This window comes from Ambystoma mexicanum, chromosome 6p, assembly GCF_040938575.1.
Source record: "Ambystoma mexicanum isolate Mex_15411 chromosome 6p, UKY_AmexF1_1, whole genome shotgun sequence".
Classification (NCBI taxonomy): domain Eukaryota; kingdom Metazoa; phylum Chordata; class Amphibia; order Caudata; family Ambystomatidae; genus Ambystoma; species Ambystoma mexicanum.
Genome location: NC_090935.1, coordinates 1,249,490,311 through 1,249,514,031, shown reverse-complemented (window position 1 = coordinate 1,249,514,031; position 23,721 = coordinate 1,249,490,311). Strand labels below are relative to the sequence as shown.

The following is a 23,721-nucleotide window of genomic DNA, read 5'->3' as shown; positions in this document are numbered from 1 at the left end:
AGGGCCCAGTTGAAGTCAGAGAGGCAGAAGGTCAACCAGTCCAGTGCCAGGTCCGTGATGCCAAGGGTATCACAGAGCCGATTTATAAGTGTGGCAAGATTGACCATATCAAAGGCAGAGCAAGGGTCAAGAAGTATGAGAACGGAAGGAGAATTGGAATTGAGATTTGAGGGCAAGTCTTCACGGGTGTTCAGGAGTGCAGTTTTCATGCCCTGGCTGCTCTGAAGGCAGACTGGTGGTCATGGAGACAACCAATGGTATTACCCATTTTGATCGATCAAATTTTTCTCATTGCATCCCTCATCTGACCGAATTTGCTGTGCACTTTTTGACCTTTTACCCTTTTGTTTGCACATAAGCGAACATGAGGAGTCGGGGCTGTGGGGGGGTGTTCCCCGCTCCCCATGTTTGTTATTTTGGGGTTTCGCGGGTACAGGGGTGTCTCCCGCTTCCATAGCACTGGCAGCGGGGGACAAAAAAAAAATGAAAAAAAAACCTGCACCCGAGCAATTAGGCTGCGGGCAGTTCAGCTGCGAACATATACGGCACGAACAAACAACCCAGATCCCAGCCGAAGGATTCAGTATGGTGTATTAGCTGGGAGATGGCCAGCTTCTCCAAGAGTTTTCCCAGGAAGGGGGTAACGGAGATAGGGTGGTAGTTAGCTGGGCAGGAGGGGACGGCAGAAGGATTTTTGAGGAGAGGGTGCACAAGGGAGTGCTTGAGGGGTAGCAGGAAGGGGCCAGCGGCAAAGGAGTGATTGCAGAAATCAGCCAAGGCTGGGGCAAGGGATGTAATGTTGTCCTTGGTAGTTCAGGGGAGATCCTGTTTGGAGAAGACTTTCGTAGAGAGGACTGGTCTACAGATCTCAACCGGTGGTATGGGCGAGAAAGAGGAGAGTAGGAAGGCCAAGGAAGGCCTGACAGCGGGTGGGGTAGATGGGAGGGGTCAAGAGAGTGAGGCTAGTGAGTCCTGAGTTTTGGTTATGAAGTGAGAGGTCAGTGCAGTGCAGAAAGTCTGGGATGGCAGAGGAGAGGTGGAGACGGCAGGATTGGCAAGTTCCTTGCAGATTGTAGACCGTTCAGATGGGTCGTTAGTGGCCCTAGAGATGCGTGCATGGATATATGCTTTCTTCTTCGAGCAGATGGAGTCTATTTCCTTGGAGCAGGTGGTAGGCTAGTCTGAGAGAGGATGTGCTCGAGGCTTGCCACTTCCGCTCAGACACTCTGCACTTGCGTTTCAGAGAGGTTAGGTTGGAATCATACCAGGTGTGCTTGGAGGCAGGCTTTGTGTGGATCCTCATGACCGGGGCAAGCATGTCCATAGTGTTGGAGATGGAGGTGAAGGTTAGCAAGGGCTGTGTCAGTGTAAGTTAGCGGCCGGAGTGGGATGGGGAATGAAAGTTGCAGCAAAAGCAGCAACCGACATTTACTTAATCTGTTGAATGACAGAGAAGGAGACTGGCTGTGCGGGCAGAGGCTTAGCTGGGGGACCCAAGAGATCCAGGTGAGAGGACAGGAGTGCATGGTCAGACCAGAAGAGGAGTGTAGTGAGTGGGTTGGAGATTGGGATGTCTGCTGAGATGTGAGCATCCAAGGTGTGTCCAGCTGAGTGCATCAGACCGGAGGGAAGAATGGCGAGGGAAATAGTCACCGAGGCTGCGGAAGAGTCCAGAGGCCGCATCAGGAGAGTCAACGTGAATATTGAAGTCTCTGAGGAAGAGAAGCTTGGAGGTGGAGGCCAGGAGAGAAGAGGCGAGGTCAGACCACTCCTAAACGGAGAGGGAGACCGGACCAGTGGTCCGGTAGATGGTGGCAAGTCTCAGCAAGAGGAATGGGGGACACCAAGCCTGCAGGCGAGGCAGTTGAAGGAAAAGTAGGTATGAGTGGGTATGACAGCAGCACGGACCCATTCAGGGAGGATCAGGGCCACTACGCTCTCAAGCCAGTTAGATCATGGCTTAGAGAGGATCTTGTAGCCCTCCAGGAGGAGTGTCAAAAATAATGACGGAGCTGGCAGTGAACCATGTCTCGGTGAGAGCAAGGACATCAAGGTCAAAGTCTTCAAGGAGGTGGCAGATGTCAGAAAAGTGTTTAACGGCAGAGCGAGAGTTGGAGGTGGCCAAGTGGAGCTGGTTGCCACCTTTGAAGGTCTTCCGAGAAGGGGTGCAGAAATGTGATAAGCCTGTTGGAGGTGGTGAAGGGGCCAGAGGGGTAGCAGAAGGAGCAGTGGCAGGAGAAAGGGGGGGGGGAGTGGATGAGAGATGGACGACACCTATCAAGAAGGAGGAAGAAGAAGCATTGACATAGGTGTCAGAGATGGGCAGGCCTTGATAGGAGACCAGGAGATCTTTCTTGAAATGTTTCCTTCCATACTTCGAAAGAGAGACAGTATAGGTGATAAAGTAGCAGTTACAGTAGATGGGGAGAAGGAGAGCTCCGTGGACAGGGAGAGCAGAGAGATGAAAAGGGGGGGAAAGAGAGCAAAGAAGAGACTGCACAATGCTTTACAAACTCACCAGGTGGTGTAGCCGCAAGACAGGCGCAGACTAATCAGGTGCACACGAAAGAAAGTCCAAACCAAGACGGGAGAGTCCTGAGGCAGGCGGTGGGCGAGCTCCTACTCTTGGAGGAGGCAGCAATGCCAGACAAGGATGTTCACGAACTGTGCCTTCCAAACAGCAACTGGTTCTCTGGCAGTTTCACAAGATTGAAATGCAATTGCAGTCTCCGTCACTGCATCCTCGAGAAAGAAAAAGGCAAAAGTGGACCTACGGATCCCAGGATTAACTTCAGAGTGTCAGGAGCACAAGTCCAAAGTTGAAATAACCGCTGCCACCTGGGGGCCTAGATGACTCCTCTTGAATGCCACACAGTGGCACTGCCCAACCAGAGGCAAGGTGCGACATTAGCTTCAGGGCAAGCGCTGTGTGCCTCAGGCTCTGCAATGCAGCATCTGCTGCATCCCCAAGTCACATAGAAAATCGCAGGTATGTTTATGAGGTACAGTTTTAGTATCCCCCGGGAGGCTGAGCAGTCTCGCTGCTGCTTCTCAGATTTCGTTTGGACTCTGCTGCCTTGCGTCCACCAAAAGCGCACACTGCCAGGTAGCTAATCTCTTCCACTCCTCTGTACAAATGCTGCCGGGCCCCCAGCTGGGTCCAGGTAACAGTCTGCTTAGTGTAAAGAAAGTCGATGCTGCGATTGATCCGCACAGTGTCCCCTTATCTAGCGCCTTAAAGAATGGGGTACACAAGAGGCGGCTGTGAACAGCTACTGGGCTACCACTGTCCTGCCACCCTGCTAGCTAGTAGGTTACTGACCCAGACACTGAACGAGGTGCAGACCAGTGTCTCAACCCACCTAAGCCCCTCACAGGGAACACTCCTTTCATCATGGGTCGCAGAGGGCCCCAATCAATATTCCTCTCCCAGCTGAAGTCCCAGCCTGCCTCAGCAAATCAGTCACTGAGATCTTGTCTTTGCAGGAGAGGGGGTGTGGTGGAGGGGACCTGAGCGCCCAAACTGCCCGCCTGTGGGACTGGTCCTACACTCCCTGTGCCTGCCGGCGGCAGGCTATCATGGTTGTCCCTCTTTTCGGCTTCAGCCCGGCAATTGCCGCACAGGTAGGCCTGCCCGGGTTCCATGAAATCCACTGACGCTGCCTTAGAGCTCCTCCTTCGGGCTCCGATCCACACCCCACAGATCAGGCCGTCCACAATGCACCGGCACAGGATTCACTGCAAGGCTGGCCCCGCCACGGGAATTCAGTTCTGCATGGCAGTTATCCGAACTGCGTAACGATTTGTCCCCCTCGCAGGGCTCTCTGGCACCAGTCCTCTGTTGTATTTTACACTTCTCCAGCCAGTTTACAGGATATTTGGATCCAGATTTCTCTGGGGTGATGGAGCTCAGGTAAGAGCGGCCATTTTAAGATCCAATATGAGACTGGCCATAAAGGCCGAAAATGTTATTACTGAGGTACCTCAGGGTTCAAAGCGAAGATCTAAGAAGAAGCTCCTGGTATCCGGCATCACCCAGTTGGCAGGAACTACCTCTGGGGAACCAGGTACCAGGGAGCCGCCATGTTCTGATAATCCTATCTTTTACCCGATCGCCCTGGCTGACCTGCTTTTGCGGCACTAAATCAATTCCCCCGCCCCTGAGCCTGTCATCAGCAGACTTGTACTGTCCATTTCCCAACGCCAAAGCACGTCTTGTGTCAACATTCGCTGCGCTTCAGCTAATGATGTGTCGCCATGGAAATGGCAGGACGCCTCTCTCCTCAATAAGTTTAAACAGACCGTTTCACAACACACAGCAGCCGATTTTCGATTACATTCCTCTCTCTCTGTTACTTTGAGTATTCTGTGACTCGTTTCAGTGCTCTGGTCAGCTACCTTCGCCGCTTGTAGCCCGTGTGAACAGATACCAGGACCACCGCTATAAATTATTTTAGTTTGTTTAACACACAATGGCTACAATAATGCCCTACATGTACGAGCCCAAGTATACTGAGGAGGAACTACTGGAAAGGGAAGCACGCGAAAACGATGGGGATTCGGACGGCAGTTGGCAGGACGAATCAACAGATGAAGAGCCTGGGCCTAGTCGAATGGACGGCGTCTCCACCTGGTGCACATGCAATCGGTGCGAGCTAATGCCAACTGAGGACGAGAACTGCTGCTGCCAAGAAAATTCGGGATGCCTGGCCTACATTTCGGAAGGCGAGCCACGACCGCAATGCATCACCGAGCTGCCAGACTTCAGGGCAGCCTGCCTCACACGGGCCGTGTTGAGAATAATGATGGTGCTTATGCACGAACTTCGAGCAACTGTTCGTCCTCGTAATCCGAGTAACGAGTAAGTATACTCTGCTTGTCATGCCACTCCTATTTCATGGTCTTCTACTATAGCCAAAATTACATCTACGTATCATTGTAACGCATGTAAGTCGTTGAATAGTGTGCATTGTCTAGATAGCATTTGTCCGGGTAAAATGCCATTAGTTACAAGAATTGTCATTGACAACAAACGTTTATTAAACTTATCTTGGTCATTTAAAAACAGTTTGTTTCATTCCTTTTCACAGGTGGTACAGGCTGGTGGCCTATCGTTCCTTTACAGGGTGGCTTCACGGGAGGCTTGGACACCGCGTTCGAAGAGTGATACCCGCCTGTGCCGTTCGTGCCATTAGAGAAACGTTCCCGAGTGACAGCGGTCAGTACAGGGGATTTTCTCTGGCTGTGCTGCAACCTGACCTGTATAATCTTTAAAGTCTTGTATTTTTGTGTCATGAAAATAAGATACAAAATAAAACGCCACATATATTTTAACAACGTTTCTCTCGATTTTTTAAATGAATCAAGTGTGTCTCCATTCAAGGATGGACGTCAGACATCTGTGCTCCGAATGGGTGAAGGTCTGGTTGCTGTGAAGCAGGGTGGTCACTATCTATCTAAGCTAACATAACATATTATCGATAATGCATGCACTAAAACACACTTGTTCAAAGTCTTTCAGTAGGTTATGTCTCTATAAAAGTCACACATATATCTATACTAACATTTACCATTGGATTATACAGTCTTGACCACTATAATACACCGGTTGAAGTGTGGGTCTGTGCTCACAAGAATCTCTGGTACGTGGCATTTGTTATTGATAAGCAACGATATACTATCATTGATATAAAGGCGATATACTGTATATTGATATAAAGGCGGTTCGCGCCGGTGGATGCGCGCTGGCATGGGGGGCTGTGACGGGCGCCAACGGCCAAGGTGCCAAACTACATGTACACTTCAAAAGGTGTCCCACGCCAAGGGGCCATTGTTCACATGGCCTCCTCAGACCCCGTGTCTCCAGGCAGGCCTCCCCTTCAAGCAGGCCACCCCCCTAATACCACAACATACATACGTCATTCATTCACAAACACACCCCAGTTTCTAATACTTTAAAAAACACTCGATATGTCTCATGAGAACATCTTTGTGCTTTGCAAGTCAACTCCTGAACGTGCTACCTGGGAACCACTGAGATCTATGCTAATCTGCTCGTCGTCATGCTATCGTGAACTTCTCTGACCGCTTCGAGCATACCCATCAGTGCGCTACCTGTGGCCATCCACCTATTCTCCCGCAACATACTGCTCTGCTTGCTGAATCCTACTGTTTGTTGGTCAAGGTAAGGCCATGTATCCTGGTCATATTTCGCAGATTTTTAAATTTCTATCTATTTTCGAGTAGAGTACACAATAGTGCTATGTTCATTGGTCTCATTGGTATTGACTTGAGTTTCCATTGCTATGCTATCAATAGATCTATTTATTTTCATCTGCCTCTATTGTCATTGAATTGCATCATTCGGGGGTCCAGTCTATAATGTAAGCATGTTTCCTTCTCGTGCAAGACAGAACATCCAAGGGAAGAGTCACATGTTCAGATTTCCATCACATCAATTATACATTTCTGCAACTGATGCAAATACTAAGCAGCACATAACTGGTATTTAGTTTTGTATCAAATCTTTATTCTTGAAGATTGTATAATAATGTCGATATTTACTTTTCAGATTTATCAACAATGCCTGCCTGTTCGATTAGCGGTTGCCCTTCGAAGACCCATGCGAAATCTGAAGGAACTACAATGCATGTATTCCCGAAAACTGTTGATCGAATAAGAGAATGGGTCAGACATTGCGGATATCCACTGGATGAGCTGGAAAGTAGAGTCCAACAAGTCTTAGAGGACAAGAGGGGTGATCGATACCGCATCTGCAGCCGGCACTTTTCCTTTGACATGTACACAACTTCTTGGGTAACAAAGAAGAATAAACGGCGAACAACACAGAAATTGCGCGAAAACGCTATTCCCACTCTATTCGTCCACATTCCGCCACCGGTGAGTCAAGTGTCCGGATTTAGCTTTAGGCCTTGCGGTAGTGTGTAGGTAGCTGAATTGATTAATTGATATTGTAGGTGTTCTATCCCTTGTAATAATTTCGAGATTGATATGAGTGTATAGTTTTTTGAATAATTACATTTATCAATATATTCTTTTTCAATTTCATAACCCACAAACGCAATGTATATGTATATGGGGACAGGGAACTGTGCTGTATTGAGCATTTTTCAAGTATTCTGTCGGCTTACATGGCTATTTTTAATATTGGCATTTCATTATCAATCATTAATTGACCTTTACAACTTCTTGACTATCCCTTGAATCTGAAGCAAGAACATTCTACATCCTTGACGTGGTCGCAGTTATCAACCACTTCTAGCGCATATCAGGTAATCTTACTAGGCTAATCCGCTACTTACTTGTTTTATGCATGTCAAGTAATAGTTTTATTCTATCGTGTAATTATTTTACCAAATGTTTGGTTACTGCTTTCCAATTGATATACACCTTAGTTATCGTCTACTGGTGTTTGTTTTCAGTTATAATTAGTGTTATCCATACTAATGCAAGTACTGTCTTTCAGGGAGATGCTGAAGCGTCCGCCACATCTACAACATTTCTAGATGTTTTTCAACATCAGGAGGTATTGATACTGACAGCTCCATCGAGCATCATCATCAGAGCTGGAATTCTTGTTGTTTGATTGTTCTACACAATGTTTCATTCGTGGTTAGCCGTTGATATGTACCTGTGCTGTCGACCCCAGGTGTGTGTTATGTTTTCACAATTGTAAACCTCACTAATGCAAGTACTATGTTTCAGGCAGTTGATGGAGCGTCAACCCCTGCACTTGATGCAGAGCCTGACATTCAAGTATACGAATCGGCGCAACAGCTTTCGGAAGTGCGCACTACATTTGCAACATCCATAGATATTCTTCAGCAGCACGAGGTATGGATAATGACAGCTCCATCATACGTGATCATATAACGTGATTCCATTTGCTATACTTTCTTCCCTATTAACGCAAGTACTGTGTTTCAGGGAGACATCGGAGCTTCCACCACAATCACATCATCTCATTTAGATGATGCAGATGTAAAGGAATCGTTGAAATAAGTCGATGAAATGTGATCATATTTGGATGTTCCTTGATTCTTTTGGACAATGCATCATTTGCAGTTATCTCTTTATATGTACCTGTGCCGTCGACCCAAAGTGTGTGTTGTGTTTCCAATATTGAAAAGCATACTAATGCAAGTACTGTGTTTCAGGGAGATGCGGATGCCTCCTCTCCAATACAACCATTCATGGCAGTCCATGCAGAGCCAGAGGTATGGATGCTGACAGTTCCATCGAAATAGATCATCACTGGTCGAATACTTGTCGTTTGATTGTTGCACACAATGTTTAAATCGTATTTGGCTATTGAGATGTACCTGTGTGTTCGTCCTCACGTGTGTTTTATGCTAACAATATTTTGATACATAGTAATGAAAGTACTATGTTTCAGGGAGACGATGGAGCCTCATTCCGTGCTGTCTATGCGGATACAGAAAATATAGTCGTTGCAGCGCAAGAGGAAGGGAGGACATGCGGAAAGGAATCGGAGCTACAGCGTGCAGATGTTGAAGGTCGAGTCAAAAAAGTTGCAAAGAAAAAAAAAACAAAAAAAAGGTCAGTTACAAACAGTTCATAACTTTAAAAAAATGTTTGTGCTGGGGACTATTTTATGTTTTTTTCCAGTCAATTCTACTACACTCCATCTTGTGTTTAAACTGAACATCCCTTTTCCAATCTCTCTTCCAGTTACCCGTGGGTGTCAGAACTATACACACACACAGACAGTGAAGCGAATGAGAGATGTGACTTGCCAGACCGTGTACACTATGGAGGAACTATAATTGAGGCGAGGCGTGTTCAGGCTCGAGATGCTCATGTCCAATGGCCAGAACATGAATTAATTGTGTTTGGAGACTACAGCAAAGTTGCATTGGACCATAGCTACAGTGCGACCGCACCACCACAAGAAGATGTTATTGAATGTATTGAAGATAGCTCTGAAGTAGTTGCAGATCAATTTACACAATCTACACCCGGCAAAAATTTGCCACCAAAAAACCTGTCGACATTGTTGTGTTCTCCCATCAATGTTGAAGTAATAGATGTTGAAATGACAGTGAATGAACCAGCCGCAGCATCCATAGAGGCATCAGAACTTGATATCAGCGATATTACTTTCCAATGTGTTGAAATCTCCACAACGTCAAAGGCCGAAAGAACGTTGACGCAGGATGACAGTCTAATGAAAGAGAGCAAATACATTGTATTCGACAGTTGTTTGATGGAAATTATAAGTATGCTGAAATGTGTGCATTCCATTAGAGGGAAAGTATGTGGGAAGCCATTGATTAATGTGACTCGTCAAATAAAAGGCAGTAACGTCAAAATAAATGCCGCCTGTAGATTAAATCATAGGTTCTCATGGTCTGCACAACCAATGCTGGGGAAACTGCCAGCAGGCAATCTACTGTGTGCAGCTGCATCACTTTTTAGTGGCTCCAGTTTTAGAAAGTTAGAGGCTTTCTTTCAGTTTGTGGGACTCCATTTCATTTCTAAAGCGCTGTACTACACATACCAACATGATTATCTGTTTCCAGCCATTAGTGATGCTTGGAAAATTGAACAATTGTCTCTAGCAAGTACATTCGAAGGCAAACGATTCAGGCTAGCCGGCGATGGACAGTGAGACAGCCTTGGATTTTCTGCCAAGTACTGAACCTACCACTTTCAGGACATGGATAGTAAGAAAATGAGTGGTCGTGCAGGTAACACAATGTACATCCTCAGTGGCCATGGAGAAACTAGGTTTTATAAAATCAGTTGAATATCTACAATCGAGGGGAATGCACATCGACCTCATAGCCACGGATAGACACGTTTCAATTGCCAAGACAATGAGAGAGCAGTTCCCACATATTAAACATCAATTTGACGTATGGCATCTTGCTAAATCAATCAATCAAGAAAATCTCGGCTGCAGGGGAAAAGAAAAGGTTTTGAAAGTATTTTGCAGTGGTCACATTCTATCACCAACCATCTTTAGTGGAGTTCAAAAACTTGTGAGGGGTCAGTGCAAATACTACTTGAAAAATGGCGGTCACTGATGCACCACTGTACCAACGTTCATCGCTGGACAGCAAATGAACATTTCCACCAATGTGAACATGACCCTTTGTCCCCAGAGGAGGCACGGAAGAAGAAGTGGTTGATTCCATCTTCACCGACACACAAAGCCATTGAGAAGATTGTTTTCGACAAAACTCTATCAAGAGATTTGAGAGGACTGACAGAATTCTGTCACACAGGAGATTTGGAGGTGTTCCACAATATGTGCCTAAAGTACAGGCCAAAGCGCTTGCATTTTAGCTTTCGGGGCATGAAACATCGCACTCTACTAGCGGTCTTGGCCCATAACAGCAATGTCGGGCGTGAACAATCTAGGACTAGCGGTAAAGTAAGGATGCCTCGCTACACTAAGGTGTTTTCAAAACGAAGTAAGCAATGGGTGATCAAACCAGTCTATGATGAAATGCAGTTCGACTTTGTGAAAGGCCTTATTGTTGCTGTGTTAGAGAAGCACAGATAGGGAATTTTGGACGTTTCTGTGCAGAGCAGTGATCCATTGCCACCGAACATTGCGACTGTGCCATGCCCACCTGAAGCACAGCTGATTGTGAAGTACAAATCCCGGTTTAAATAATTGCAATACGATTGTCTTTTTGTAAATAAATGTTATTGTACAGTGTACCTGTAAACCTAACCCCTACCTTCACCATCATGGGTGGTGAACAAGCTGGGTGTCATCTTTGAATTCTCTCTATTCACCTCACATATGTGTATGTATATATTTTTCTCATGTCTTATCTCATGTAAATGTAAATGCTGCGCACTGTTAACGGAGGGGAGGCTTGCGTATTGCAAATAATAAAACAAACAAACAATAAATCTCACTTTTAACTCAACTCCTGTGGTACTTTATACTTTCCCTGACCTTCCGCCAAAAATTAAATGTCTCAATTTGGGCTGCAAAGCTCGCAGACAACGGGGACAAAATTGGGGCACTTAGAACGCGCCAACCAAGCGGGCCGTGGCATTTGGGAGAGAAGCCAGTTCGCATTTGCACATTTAGGCGCACTACATAGACGGATTCTAAACTTCAAGTTCTCACAGATGCCTATACTACGTGATGTTGCAAATAAAGAATGCGAAGCACAGCGCCCAGATGAGGCCCACAAGTCGCACTGGAAGTATAAGGGTCTATTGTTTTTTGACCTTGAGACAGGGACCATGCCGAAAGAACTACATTTGAAGGGAGTGCGCAATAACGTAAGAGACGATAAGGCAGAAAATTCAGAAACTAGACCGAGTTTCATTTTAGGTCAGTATACGAAAAACCGTTGTCAAGAGCACGGTCCGTTTTACAGACTGCATTACGAAGAGACACAATGGAAATTTCAAATATAATATAAGTAAATCTTTACACGCTTTTATACCGGAATGAAGATTTAATGAATGGATGCATGAATAAATGAATGAATGAAGAGCTAGGAAAAGCAAGTAAAACTGTTCGTAGTGGGCACATGGGCATGCAGGTCCACTGGTCTCACCGATCTCGCTCCTTGGCCCAGCCACTTTTCCCTGCACTACGGGACAGTCTCTGTATCCTTCAGCCCCTTCTCCCGGCATTTACCTTGCACTTGCCACCAGCTGGCCCTATTATTTAATTTGTATTCAAGTAACCTTGTACAGCCCATCCCCATGCGCGATCAGAAAGACACCGGGCCTAGTAGGGTCGTTGTCTGTCTGCCCTTGTTCCCCACCTGCCTCGTCACGCCTAGAAACACTTGAGTATAGGCGCGTTACAAATGCCATATCATATCATTCCTCACGCATGTAAACTGTCGTTTATCATTGTGTGTTGGCCTCGATTTATCTCGTTACTTTTTGCATTGATTTTAGAGACGAACATACTCCATTGAACTACCCTTGCAAGCAAATAGTTTCTGATCGGCCGTAATAAATAAAATGAGTAATATTAATGAAGTTCGGCTAGCGAGACTAATTATCATTTTTTTGTTTTCATAACAGGTATTTGATCCCTTTTTGCCACTGCCATCTGTTTGAGACTCCGGCGGATGGATTCTTCAGCAGACACCTGCAGCTTCGTGTCAACAACTGGAGCACGATCACCATATTATGGGACGATCGCGAAGGGCCCACATGCCCTTACGCTGTACTAGTGGCTAGAAGCAACATATCAACCTTTAGGCTGGACTAGTGCCTAGTTGATGGAACAGCCTTGCGGTTCACCGTGCTTCCAAAGTGATTCTTTTTACGGAAATGAACACCCTGTGTACCATAAAGGAACAGCGCGTGACTCAAGATGAAACTGAACAGTTATTGCGGATACAGATAAAAGAAAATAAATGGCTTCCGGAGTTCATATGTCAATTGCTGAATATTCTCTAAACATTTAATGTCAAATAAATGTACTTTACCAAATGGACCGTGTTGCTGTTTCATTTTAAAGTACAGTTTCACATTCCGAATTGTGGCACGCTGTGTTGTGAGTTGATCTGTGTTGGTTTCCGGGTTCTGTGTGGAGTCGCGCGGAAGACGACTGGGCGCGTTTGCCTACGCAGCACAGTAACGTCACGGGGAGAGGCGGGGAATATGAATGTTTTGATAATGTCAGGCTCAGGGGTGGGGGAATTGATTTAGTGCCGCAAAAGCAGGTCAGCCAGGGCGATCGGGGAAAAGATAGGATTATCAGAAAATGGCGGCTCCCTGGTGCTTGTTTTCGCGTGCGTTTAATGGACGAAAACTCGGGTAAGGTCCATAGGAACGTTTTCGAAAATCGATCCACTTAGGCTTAAAAAAACATGGCCGACCCGTAGGGACAATAAACATTTTTACTAGACCATGCCTTTAATTCAGCAGATCAAGGGCTGGACACCCATGGTCAGGCACAGTGCACCACTCCATGCACAAGCCTAGGTGCTCCGATACTAAAAGCATATGAACAAAATAGCAGGTCTGCTACTCTGTTTAGGGAAACAAGACCTTAAATTAAACAACACAGCAAGCATCATTTGGAAGTGAGCTGCATTTACAACAGTAACATACTTACTATTTTGTTGAGTCTGAGAGTTGATATTCCCGTCGTCTATCGTAACACTCTTGGATCCCAGGATCATTCCATAAATACTTTATTGCATCTACATAAGGGTTTTCAAACGCACACACCTTCTCTATGTCGACCTCTCGGACTAACTGTGCATGGCCCTGTTGAGAACAAAAAGAGACACTGCATTATTTTCCACTTTTGCCTTTTTTTTTGTTTAAATGCAAGCTTGGAGACTTTTTCTGCCACCAACCTGAATATACAAAATGTTTCTATGCAGACAGCAATGGTTTGGTTCCATGTGTTAATACCCCCGCAAAAATATCACGATACAAAAATATCAGCATATTTGTTTTTTTGTTTTATTAGCATTTTCATAATAGAACAAACGGGCATGAAACCTTTTCAGCAAAGATAAAAAATTATACTTATAACAGGCCCGGTGACCCCCCCCCCGCCCACTCCCCCTGTGAACCCACCCCCACAAACAAACTTAGTCCCCTTTACGCCTGCTTCTTGTAAGGAGACGCGTAGTGAGCTCAATGTATCCGGAGCTTGAGAAAGAGTCTGAGCGTTGACTGCATGTGTGGCTGTGTAATGTCTGCCGTCTCCCGGGGCGTGGGCGCCCGTTCCTTCCGTGACTCTGCCCTGTGAATCAGTGAACGTCCCATCCCCATGTCTGCTGTACCCCGTACCAGTTGGCTTGGAATGTGCTCAGACCATTGTGCATCATTGACGTGACTTTATCCAGCAGGAACAGGTTTTTAACCAGTCCTCCTTTGAGGGGGTCTCCGGGCTTTTCCAATTCTGGGCCAGGGCCACCCTTCCCGCCCTCAGCATTGTTTCCCACATTCTTGGGTATCTGGCTATGTCCGTGTCCTCAGGGGGGAGGCCCAGTAGCATTGTTAGAGGGTTTAGGGGGAACAGTTCCTCCGAGACTTCCGCGATCCATATCGGCATATTTTTGCGGCGATATTGACCCATGGACGCTGCGGGGGACACCCCGCAACCCCAGCATCATTTAAAAATGTGCGGGGACACCCCCGCAACCCTCGCTCCCACAAATGATCCCCCTCAAAAATATCACCTATGGCGAGACAAACGGCCATATGTACGGCGATATTTTTGGTGGGGATATTTTGTTGGGATACCAATGGTTTCACTTGGTTCTGTGGAATTTGTTCATTTTATACATTCACAGACTTGTAGGGCTGGATGTGCTGTACGGCTACTTCAGGGTCTAAGTTTTTGTTAAATAAATGTTTATTTTTTTGTACAGAAGCACAATTGTTGGCCTACAGCTACTTCAGGGCACTTCGTTACATAAGGGTGAAATAAAATACAGGTTGGTAGATACAATACATGTGTAGATTTGGGTATCATTGGATGAAAACTGCAGATTCACGGGAGAAAGAATGCTCATGAAGCACAGTGAAGCCGGGCATGAGGGCTACGAGGAAGTGTTTGCTATGTGAACTCGTGCACAATTCCACATGGATGCTTTTTGCCCTCGTTTTCCACATTCGTGCCTTCATTTGCTCTTCAGACACTGAAGGAAGAAAAATGCATATAAAAATAAGTGAGGAATATGGAGTTAGGTGCAATTTAGCGACATTCTGGGAATGGTTTGCTTTAGTCTCATGAATTGTTGCTATTTGTTTGACATATTGATCTTTCACACACATTTTGGGGAAGTACAAAAATTATAGATTTTTGCAGTTTTGGTGTGAACATGTGGTGGTTCTGATTTCCTTGGGATACTTAATTTCCTCCGAATGGTGGTTAATTTTCTTGATGAAAGGGTGAGCTACTTTTCATTGCAACGCAATCCTTCAAGTATTGTTTGCTAGTAGTATTGCCTAAACGCACTCTTGGGTTTGCACACTTGGTTGAATGCTTGGATCTGCAACTTCCTTTTTCTGTTTTGGAAGGGACTACTCTCTTAAATGTACTGGTAAAGTGGCCAAGAATGCTTGTAGTAGCAACTCTGGGCTTGACATATTTTTCAAGAAATATATAAACACCAACATAGTTCGATACCTTAATGACATGAGGCAGAGAGTAGAGCAGTTCTTTCCTTACATACTGTGCGAGTCCTCAAAACGTGGTACTTGAAAAAAAGTGCACGTGCCAGTTAAAGGAGAATTCTTTTGATATTTTCCTTAAAGGGAAGGTCTTTTTGGGTTTACAGCTAAGAGCAAGTTTCTTTTAGGATTCTTATCCTTTTATTTGTATTATCCCCCCTAACTACCAGCTGGCAGTATTTGTTACTACCACACTCTATTTCTTGTGAGGAAAAAAGGTTGAGGTATCATAGTGGGGTTTAGCATGATTTCGAGGCAGCAGATGAAGCCGTTTGGGAACTGTGCATCAGGAAGAGCAGCTTGAATATGATTTACCACTGATTCTAGAGCCAGTGGTATCTTCCAAGGGCTGTTTCAATATCTAGTTATTTTATTTATTTCGGATTTGTAGAAATGCACGCAAATCCCCTGGGAACTGGGCACTAGTTACAGGGTGGACACGAGACAAGCATGAATGGTTGCATAAAGGTCAATAAATGGTTGTAATGTCAATGTTAGTTGAAAATCCAGGTCTTAAGGTGTTTCCTGAAGGAGTTGTATGATGGTTCTTATCGAAGGGCAAGAGGCATAGAGTTCCAAAGGAGTGGGACGGTGATAGGGAAACTAGAGCCGCCAGCTCTGGTCCGTTTGAAGTTGGGGGCAGAGAGCTTATGGCTGTGGATGGATCATGTGGGTCTGGGGTGTTTTGATCTGGAAAGTCTTTGTGAGAGGTAGGGGGTGCAGAGTTGGAGAGGCATTTGTGGGTAATGGAGAGTTTTGCATTTGATGCAGTCCAGGACTGGGAGCCAGTGGACGTTTCTTCGAGCAGCAGTCATATGTTCTTGTTTCAGGAGTTGGAGGGCGTAGTTTTGGACCACTTGTAATTTCTGAAGGTTCCGTTCTGTGGTGCCAGCAAGTAGGACATAACAATAGTTAAGTTTTGCACCAATGATGGCTAGCACAATAGTGAGGCGGTTGCTCGTGGAGAGGAATGGTTTGCAGGTATTGAACAGTTTGGTGGTATTGGCAGCAGAGGAGGCAATGGCATTTATATGTTGTGACACGCTGATGTTGGCATTGAGATGAAGCCCTAGAGTTTTCGTTTAGGAAGAGATCGTTTCATAAATGGCATTGAGGTTGGTGGGGTATTCAAGTTAAGTGCCAGAGAGGTGGATGAGGACCTGGGTGTCATCGACGTAGTTTGTGAAGGAGATGACTAAGGAGTTGAGGTGGTCAAAGAGGGATTTTGTGTATATAGATTATAAAGGGTAGGGGAGACACAGGAGCCTAGAGGGATTCCATAGGAGACTAGTGTGAGTGATGGGAAAGCAGAGTTCCTGATCTAGAGACAGGAGGATCTGTCAGCTAGGAATGATGCAATCCATTTGGCGGTATGGGGGAGAATTGCTGCAAAGGTAAGATGAGTGCAGAGAGCTTGGTGGTCAATCAGGTCGAAGGCAGCAGAGAGGTCCAGCAGGAGGAGGGCGAGTATGCCCAAGTCACGGAAGTCTGATTTGTGAGGTTGAGTAAGGCAGACTCAGTTCCATGACAAGGTTGGCATCTGGATTGGCAGAGGCTTAGGATATGGAGTTGTTCAATTTAGGTGGAGATATGCTTCTTTGTCAAGGATGCTTAGATGGAATGGTACTCACTGATAGGGCAGTAGTTGGTTGGAATTGATGGGTCAAATGAAGGTTTTATTAGGAGGAGAGAGATCCAGCCGTCTGAGTGTAGATGGTACAGTGTCAGATTCAAAGGCGGAATTAATGATGGGTGTGATGAGTGGAATGAGGGCACCCATGCAATCTTTGCTGAGTCGGGCTGTGCAGATATCACCTTTACATCGGGATGGTTTAAGTCTCTTGATGTGGGTGATGTCCGATTCTGAGATAGGGTGGAAGTTGAGAGGCGGGAAGGATAGTTGAGGGGGAAGGTGAGGGGAGTGCTGAGCTTTGGAGTGGATTGTTTGTTGCTTGGCTAGGGGCTAGGATTTTATTTTGAAGAGAGGCAATTTGGCACAAGATGATTCTGAAGCCATTTGCTTGTCAGTCGTGCCAGACGCATGCTGGTGAACAATAGTTACAGGTAAGTAAATTAAACCTTCTCCAGCATGGGGTCTTGCATGGATTCACATGCTCACGAATAACAAATACACAGCAGTACAACATTACACAACCACAGGAGGTGACAAGGCTCAACAGAAGTAACACTTACCGGTGCAACAGACTCACCTCAAGCGAACAGGTTGCGTAGCACTGCCTGGCTGACTCTGGACTCCTCCCTGGAATCCCTGTCAAAGCAGTAGAACTTTGTGAAGGTCTGCATGGACCTCCATGTTGCAGCCCTGCAGATGTCGAGCAGGGGCATACCAGAAAGGAACGCAGTCGCCGCAGCGATCGCTCTGTTGGAGTGGGCTCTCGGACGGCCCCTCAGAGGCCGGTTTGCCAGCCGAAGACAGTGCATGATGCAGCCGGAGAGCCATCTTGAGATGAAGCCTTGGATAAGGCCTTTCCATGATTCACAGGTCCAAAGTTCACAAACAATTGATACGTCTTCCGAAAACTCATGCGTGCCACGTAGAATTTCAAGGCACAAGCAACGTCCAGTGAATGCAAGGTCCTCTCTGCTGGCGACGAAGGGTTCAGGGAGAAAACAGCCAACACCAAAGACTGTTGAGGTGGAATTCCGACAGAACCTTTGGCCTGAAAGCGAGGTGCATCTGCAGTACCACCTTTGATTCGTGGAAAGTCAGATACGGCTGCTTGCAGGATAGGCCCTAGATCCCACCCACTCGTTTGGCTGAGGTGATGGCCACAAGGAATGCAGTTTTCCACAAGAGAAACTTGAGTGGGGTTTGATGCATAGGTTCGAAAGGTGCCCCCATGAGTCTTGTCAGTACCGCGTTGAGTTACCAGGCTGGGGCAGGCGCCATTACCAGAGGGAAAGATTGAAAAAGCCCCTTGAGAAACTCCTTGACGAGTCTGTGCCACAGCGAGGAACTTCCCGGGGATCTGGTGTAGCACAAGATGGCCGTCAGGTGTACCTTGTTCAATGGGTGAGCCAGCCCAGCTTTTGCCAAGGAAATCAAGTATGAAAGACTCTGAGGCTGTGATCCTCAGAGGGGTAATCTTCTGTGACTGGCACTACGTATCAAAACGCTTCCACTTATGGTCGTAGCACTTTAGCATCAACGACACCCTGGCTTTGGCGAGGAACTCCCTGCAGTCCACTGGCAGCGCATAACCTCAAACTCTAAGGCTGCAGGAGCCATGCCTTCAGGTTCAGAGATCCTGGGTCATGATGTAGGATTGTGCCTCTCTCCCTGGTGAGCAGATCCAGAAGTACTGTCAACTTGACTGGAGATGACACTGACAGGTTGAGTAGGTCCAGATACCAAATCTGCCTCGGCCACGCCAGGGCGAGGAGTATCATCTTGCACCGACAAAGTCAGAGTGTGTTGATCACATGTAGCAGGAGAGAAAATGGGGGAAAGGCATATAGAACAGACCTTCCCACTGGAAGGAGAAAGCTTCCCCAGTGCTCCTCGGTTGGTGGAATCTGCGGGTAAAGTTTTGGCATTTTGAGTTCGCCGCTGTAGCAAATAAATCGATCAGAGGTCTGTCCCATCTGACGAACAGATGGTCCACCTGATCCTGACGAAGTTCCCACTCCTGGTAGGAGCGCAGATCCCTGCTGAGGGAGTCGTTAATGGTGTTCTTGACACCTGCCAGGTGTAACGGGACGAGGAACATCCCCATGCCACAAGTCGCGAGCTTCCTCGGAGAGCACTGGGGATCCTCATGTGGAACATGGTGGTGGTGTTGTCCGTGAAGATCCTCACCACCTTGCCTCTCAGACAGTAGGAAAGACTTGAGGGCCCAGATCCCTGCCCGTAACCCCAGGATGTTGATGTGCAGATCCTCCTCATCCGGACGCCACAGACCCCAGACGTGTAGACCTCTGGTGTGAGCTCCCCAACCTTACAGAGAGGCGTCTGTGGTGACTATCTCTTGGTACGGCAGGGTTTGAAATCTCGTCCCTTGGGCGATGTGGGAGCGCACCCCCAACCACTATCGCCAGCCGGAACTCCTTGTTGAGGGGAATCTTGTCCGCAAAATTCCCGGACACCTGTATCCAATGTGCATCCAAGAATTCCTGTAGGGGTCGCATCTGCAACCTATAGAGATGGACAAGCTGGATGCAGGACGGCATCATGCCCATCAAAGACTTGATGGCTGGAACCGTGGCCGTCTTCGCTGACGACAGACGCTGTCCCCTCCCTTGAATGGCTGCTAGCTCCTCCTCCAATGGGGATGCCAGGGAAGGCACTGTGTTGAGTCTGGCATCGTGACTTTGGATAGTTCAGGGTTCTTCTTTCTGTGCTATTCAGCCAGTTCCCAGGAGCTAGCTCATATCAGCCAATCGTCCAATTACGGGCATACCTGCACACCCTGGTATACGTGCAGACGCAGGTGGCCCGCCACCGGGGCCAGGCATTTTGTGAACACCCTTGGGGTCGACTTTAACAGTAGGGCCTTGAACTGGTAGTGTGGGCCTTGTAGCACGAACCATAGAAACTTCTGAGGTTTCTTGTGGATGGGGACATGGAAGTACACATCCTCTAGGTCCAATGACATCAAGAAATCCACTTCCTCGAGTTGGCCGAGCACGTGTTCCAGTGACCATCCTAAATTTATGGGATTTCAAGTAGGGCGAAGGTCCGGGATTGGCCTCCAAAAAGCCCCCCCACCCCCTCAATCTTCATGCTGACCAGAAAGTATCTGGAATAGACGCCACAGCCCCGAAGCTGTTGGGGAACAAGCTCTATTGCCCTTTTCCATTACATGGCTCACACTTCTTCCAGGAGCTGAGGGTTGTGCTGCTCCTGATGGGGAACCGGTGGAATATGAGAATATGAGGGCACCTGCGTTGGAACTCCAAGGTATGTCCCGGTGTGAGAGCATCCAGCACCCATCGGTTGGTGATGATCTTCCACTCGCTGACAAACCTATTCAGCCGGCCTCCCACCAGGGTGCGCGAGTGGAGGCCCGACGTCTTGCCATTTCAGGCTTGCTTGGGCGCCAGCGCCCTGCTGGTGACGCTGACATCTGCTACCGTTGGCCTGGGAGTGACCCCTGTAGGCTTCCTGCGTGGAGGATCGAAGAGGTTGCCTGTATGACGTGAAGTATCCCTTGGATGATCTGCTCGATTTTTCCCTGGAGGAGCAATGCTGCTGCAGAGTACCAAGTGAACGTGCGGTCTCCGTGTCCGTCTTTATGGCTTAAAGGGATTCGTCGACCGCCTTCCTAAACAGATTCTTGCCATCGAAAGACATGTCCAGCACCTTCGCTTGAACGTCCTGGTGAAAGTTTGTGGCCTTCAACCATCCCTGCCGACGAAGGCAAACTCTGTTTCGCATCTGTCAGAAACCCGTGTCGGCGATGTCCACTGCCACCTTCATATTATACATTATAGGGCTCCTGGCGATTCCCTGATCTGTCCAGGTCAATTAAGTGATAATGTACACAATTGATCAAGGCGTTCCGAAAGGACGAAAAACTTTTGGGACTCAGACGTTTAATAAAATGTTTTACTCATAAGTGCAGAGGAATTTGGTCATAACAAAATATTTTGCCCAATACACAAGGTCACCGTAATGGCATGGTCTGACACCACCTCCCCTTCCTGAAACAGGGCGAGACACTCAGTTTTCTTGTCATCAGGGAGAAATTCCAGGATAGGGCCCAGCTTGGACCAAAGCTCCTGGTCGTATCTAGACAAGACAGCCAGAGCATTAGCCGCCTTGATCGTGGATGATGCTGTATAGATGACTCTCTTCCCCTTGGCGTTCATCTTCTTCCCCTCATTGTCTGGAGGACTGATGATGCAGAGGTCGGGTTGGCTGAACGCTTCCTTGGGGTTTGACACTACCAAGTGGTTGTGACCTCAAGCACTTGGGTGCAGAGTCCGGTACCCTGTATTTCATCTCCAAACTGTCTTGATTGGTTGGAGCCGTGGATGCATTTTTCATAAGGGCTAGGCCTTCCTCACAAATATGGCCCAAAAAGCGTAATGCCATGATAGTCTTCCTCTTGGACTCCCGTCGCTAATCTAGGAAGCCCTCCTTCTTGGTTTTGCCGGGCACCAGCTGGAACAGCTTAGAGGGCCTGGAGATCATCGAATGGAATGATCCCACCTAGTTTGGGGGAGCGTCTCGGAGTGGCGTCCAGGTGCATGGATTAGTCTTCTGCGGGACGAAGTCCTCATCTTCTTCTGTTTTCGTGGCCGTATCAGTGTCCATGTGTGTATCTGGGTCGGCTGGTGGAGTCGGGTCCCGACATTGTGGAGGAGGCGGATGCGGCAGCATCGGATGACACTTCCTCTTACGCAGAGGCTGGTCAGTGGCCTGTGGTACAACGGGTGCCAGTGCTGGGGGCCACCTCCGCTGGAACTCCGTCACTAGGGTATGGAGAGTTGACAGGATGTCCATGGATATGTCCCTCGGCTGTGAAGGGAATGATGGAGTGCTAGGCCCTTCCGCCGCCGTATTCCTGGAGGACTGTATGGACAGACGATTGGTCGTCGTTGTCCGTGGATGAGATGTCCATTGGCTGAACGTAAGCCTTGGAGAGCTGCTTTGGGGCCGTGCCCCTCCCCACTTCCACTCCTAAGGAACTATGTATCAGGACCTGAGCCGGTGCTCCCCCCCCCATCCCCTAGGGGTGCCCGCAGTGTTGGCTGATGCCTCGTTGGCCATGTCGTGCCTAGGAGGCAGGGATACACTCTGCCCTGTAGGGACCACCTCGTCGGGTCTTCGGCTGTGCCTGATGAGCCTGCAGGGAGTCCATTCTCTCTTCCTCTGGCCTCTGTTTCTCTGATTTGTCCCATAACTTGGCCGGGGTGGAGGACTTCCTCTGAGGAGGAACCAGAAGGCTGGCTAATGAGGCTGATGGCGATGGCGATCGCGGCCTATACGACCCGAGTCCCGGCGGAATCGGTCGGGCGGCTCCTGAGCTTCTCTTGGACCCCCACGGATGGGGTGTCCTCAAAGGACTTCGACCTACTCCCTGAGGGAGACCTATCCTCGTTGTGGTCCGGGTGCAGGAAGCACAAACACTTCTGATGTTTTTCCTCCACGTAAATGCAGCTTAGCCCGCGCATTGGGTGCATGGCCCGAAAAGTGTCCCTTTTCTCCCCCCATCATGGTCGAAGGGTGCGAAATAGACCGAAGGTGGCCTTCCAGAAACTTTGAACAAACAACCGCCCTTGAGGGGGGGGGGGGGGGGAGGTGGGTGCAACTTCACAGACAACGGATTCCTGTTGCCGGCTGATGAAGATAGGAGTAAACAGGCTCCGATGGAACAAAAAAGGGAGAGGACTGTCACTGGATGGGGGCAGTATGACCCAGAGGACAGGGATTGGTCTAGAGAAATACAGTTTTAAAGTGAAAATGAAACTGTTTTTTGCTTTACTGAAGTTTCCCAGCACAATGACAGGGAATATTCATGAGCATATGAATCCATGCCAGACCCCATGCGGGAGAACTGGGAAGCTACAGATTGCATTGGTGATGGTCATCTGTTCCGCAGAGCATACACTTGCACATATTCTTTTCCACAGAAGCCTCTGTGTGCTCGCTTAAGCATCTCCAGAAACTGCTTTACTACAGACGATGCATGTCAAAACTACAAAGGCTGGAAAGGGTTATAGGCCCCAGGTGATCCTCCATATACCTACTCCAGGGTTGAAACCATGGATCAGGTGGCCTCCTCAGCCCTAATGTACCCACTCACACTATTCTCCATAATCAAAATATCACTGTCACAGAATACACGGAATGATGTTGCACGGAAAGTGACATTTTTATTTCAAATTGTCAGCAAAAGACTGATATTGTGCAGGAGGTTATGGGAAGGTTCTATATGATAATATTGCTGAAATGAAAACTGATCTTGAAACTTTATGCTGGGAAGAGTATTTCTGGCCCCCAGTCTCCATGGCATTTCCAGGCACACTGCTATGCGAGTGGCAGTGGTTTTATGAATCATTTCTCTCCACCTCAAACCTAACCACCCCTGATTGATGAAAGCCCTAAAAGCCTGCCACTTGCAAAAGTAGCTTACTTGTAAAGCCCACTCCTTACTGTACCGCCAATCCTACACTCCAACTGTGAGGTGTGAGAAACCTGACAGTGTTTAAACCCGCTAGTCCCCAGGGATCCGTCATCCAGGTGGCCAGGACACGGCCATCGCTTTTGGATCCAGTTTCTGGGGGTGGACCAATGCGGGAGGATCACCTGGGTGAGGAGTCTTCGGGGAGTGGAAGTGGGACACCGGATGGTGAAACTTGGTATTATAACACCTTTCCCCCATCCTACCAGGTAGGATACCTAGGAACTCAACCTCCCAACCCCTTTCCCTGACACAAACACTTTTTCACTGACAGTTTACCGTGAGCGACAACAGACCAACACCAGAGCCGTATACCTGACATGTCCCACTACAAAGGTCAGGTAGGGTCAGGCAATTACTGATCATTACACACTCCCGACTTCCATCACACTCCCCC

General features: G+C 47.7%; 1 protein-coding gene across 1 annotated transcript in view; it reads right to left on the bottom strand.

The window, feature by feature from the left end:
- The window catches only part of LOC138510337 (guanine nucleotide-binding protein G(q) subunit alpha), a 1,105,397-nt gene that overhangs the window by 280,298 nt on the left and 801,378 nt on the right, over positions 1–23,721 (bottom strand). Inside the window, exon 3 of the mRNA XM_069625902.1 lies at positions 13,097–13,251. Within this exon, the coding sequence (XP_069482003.1) occupies positions 13,097–13,251 (155 nt within the window). The remainder of the gene's footprint in view (positions 1–13,096; positions 13,252–23,721) is intronic.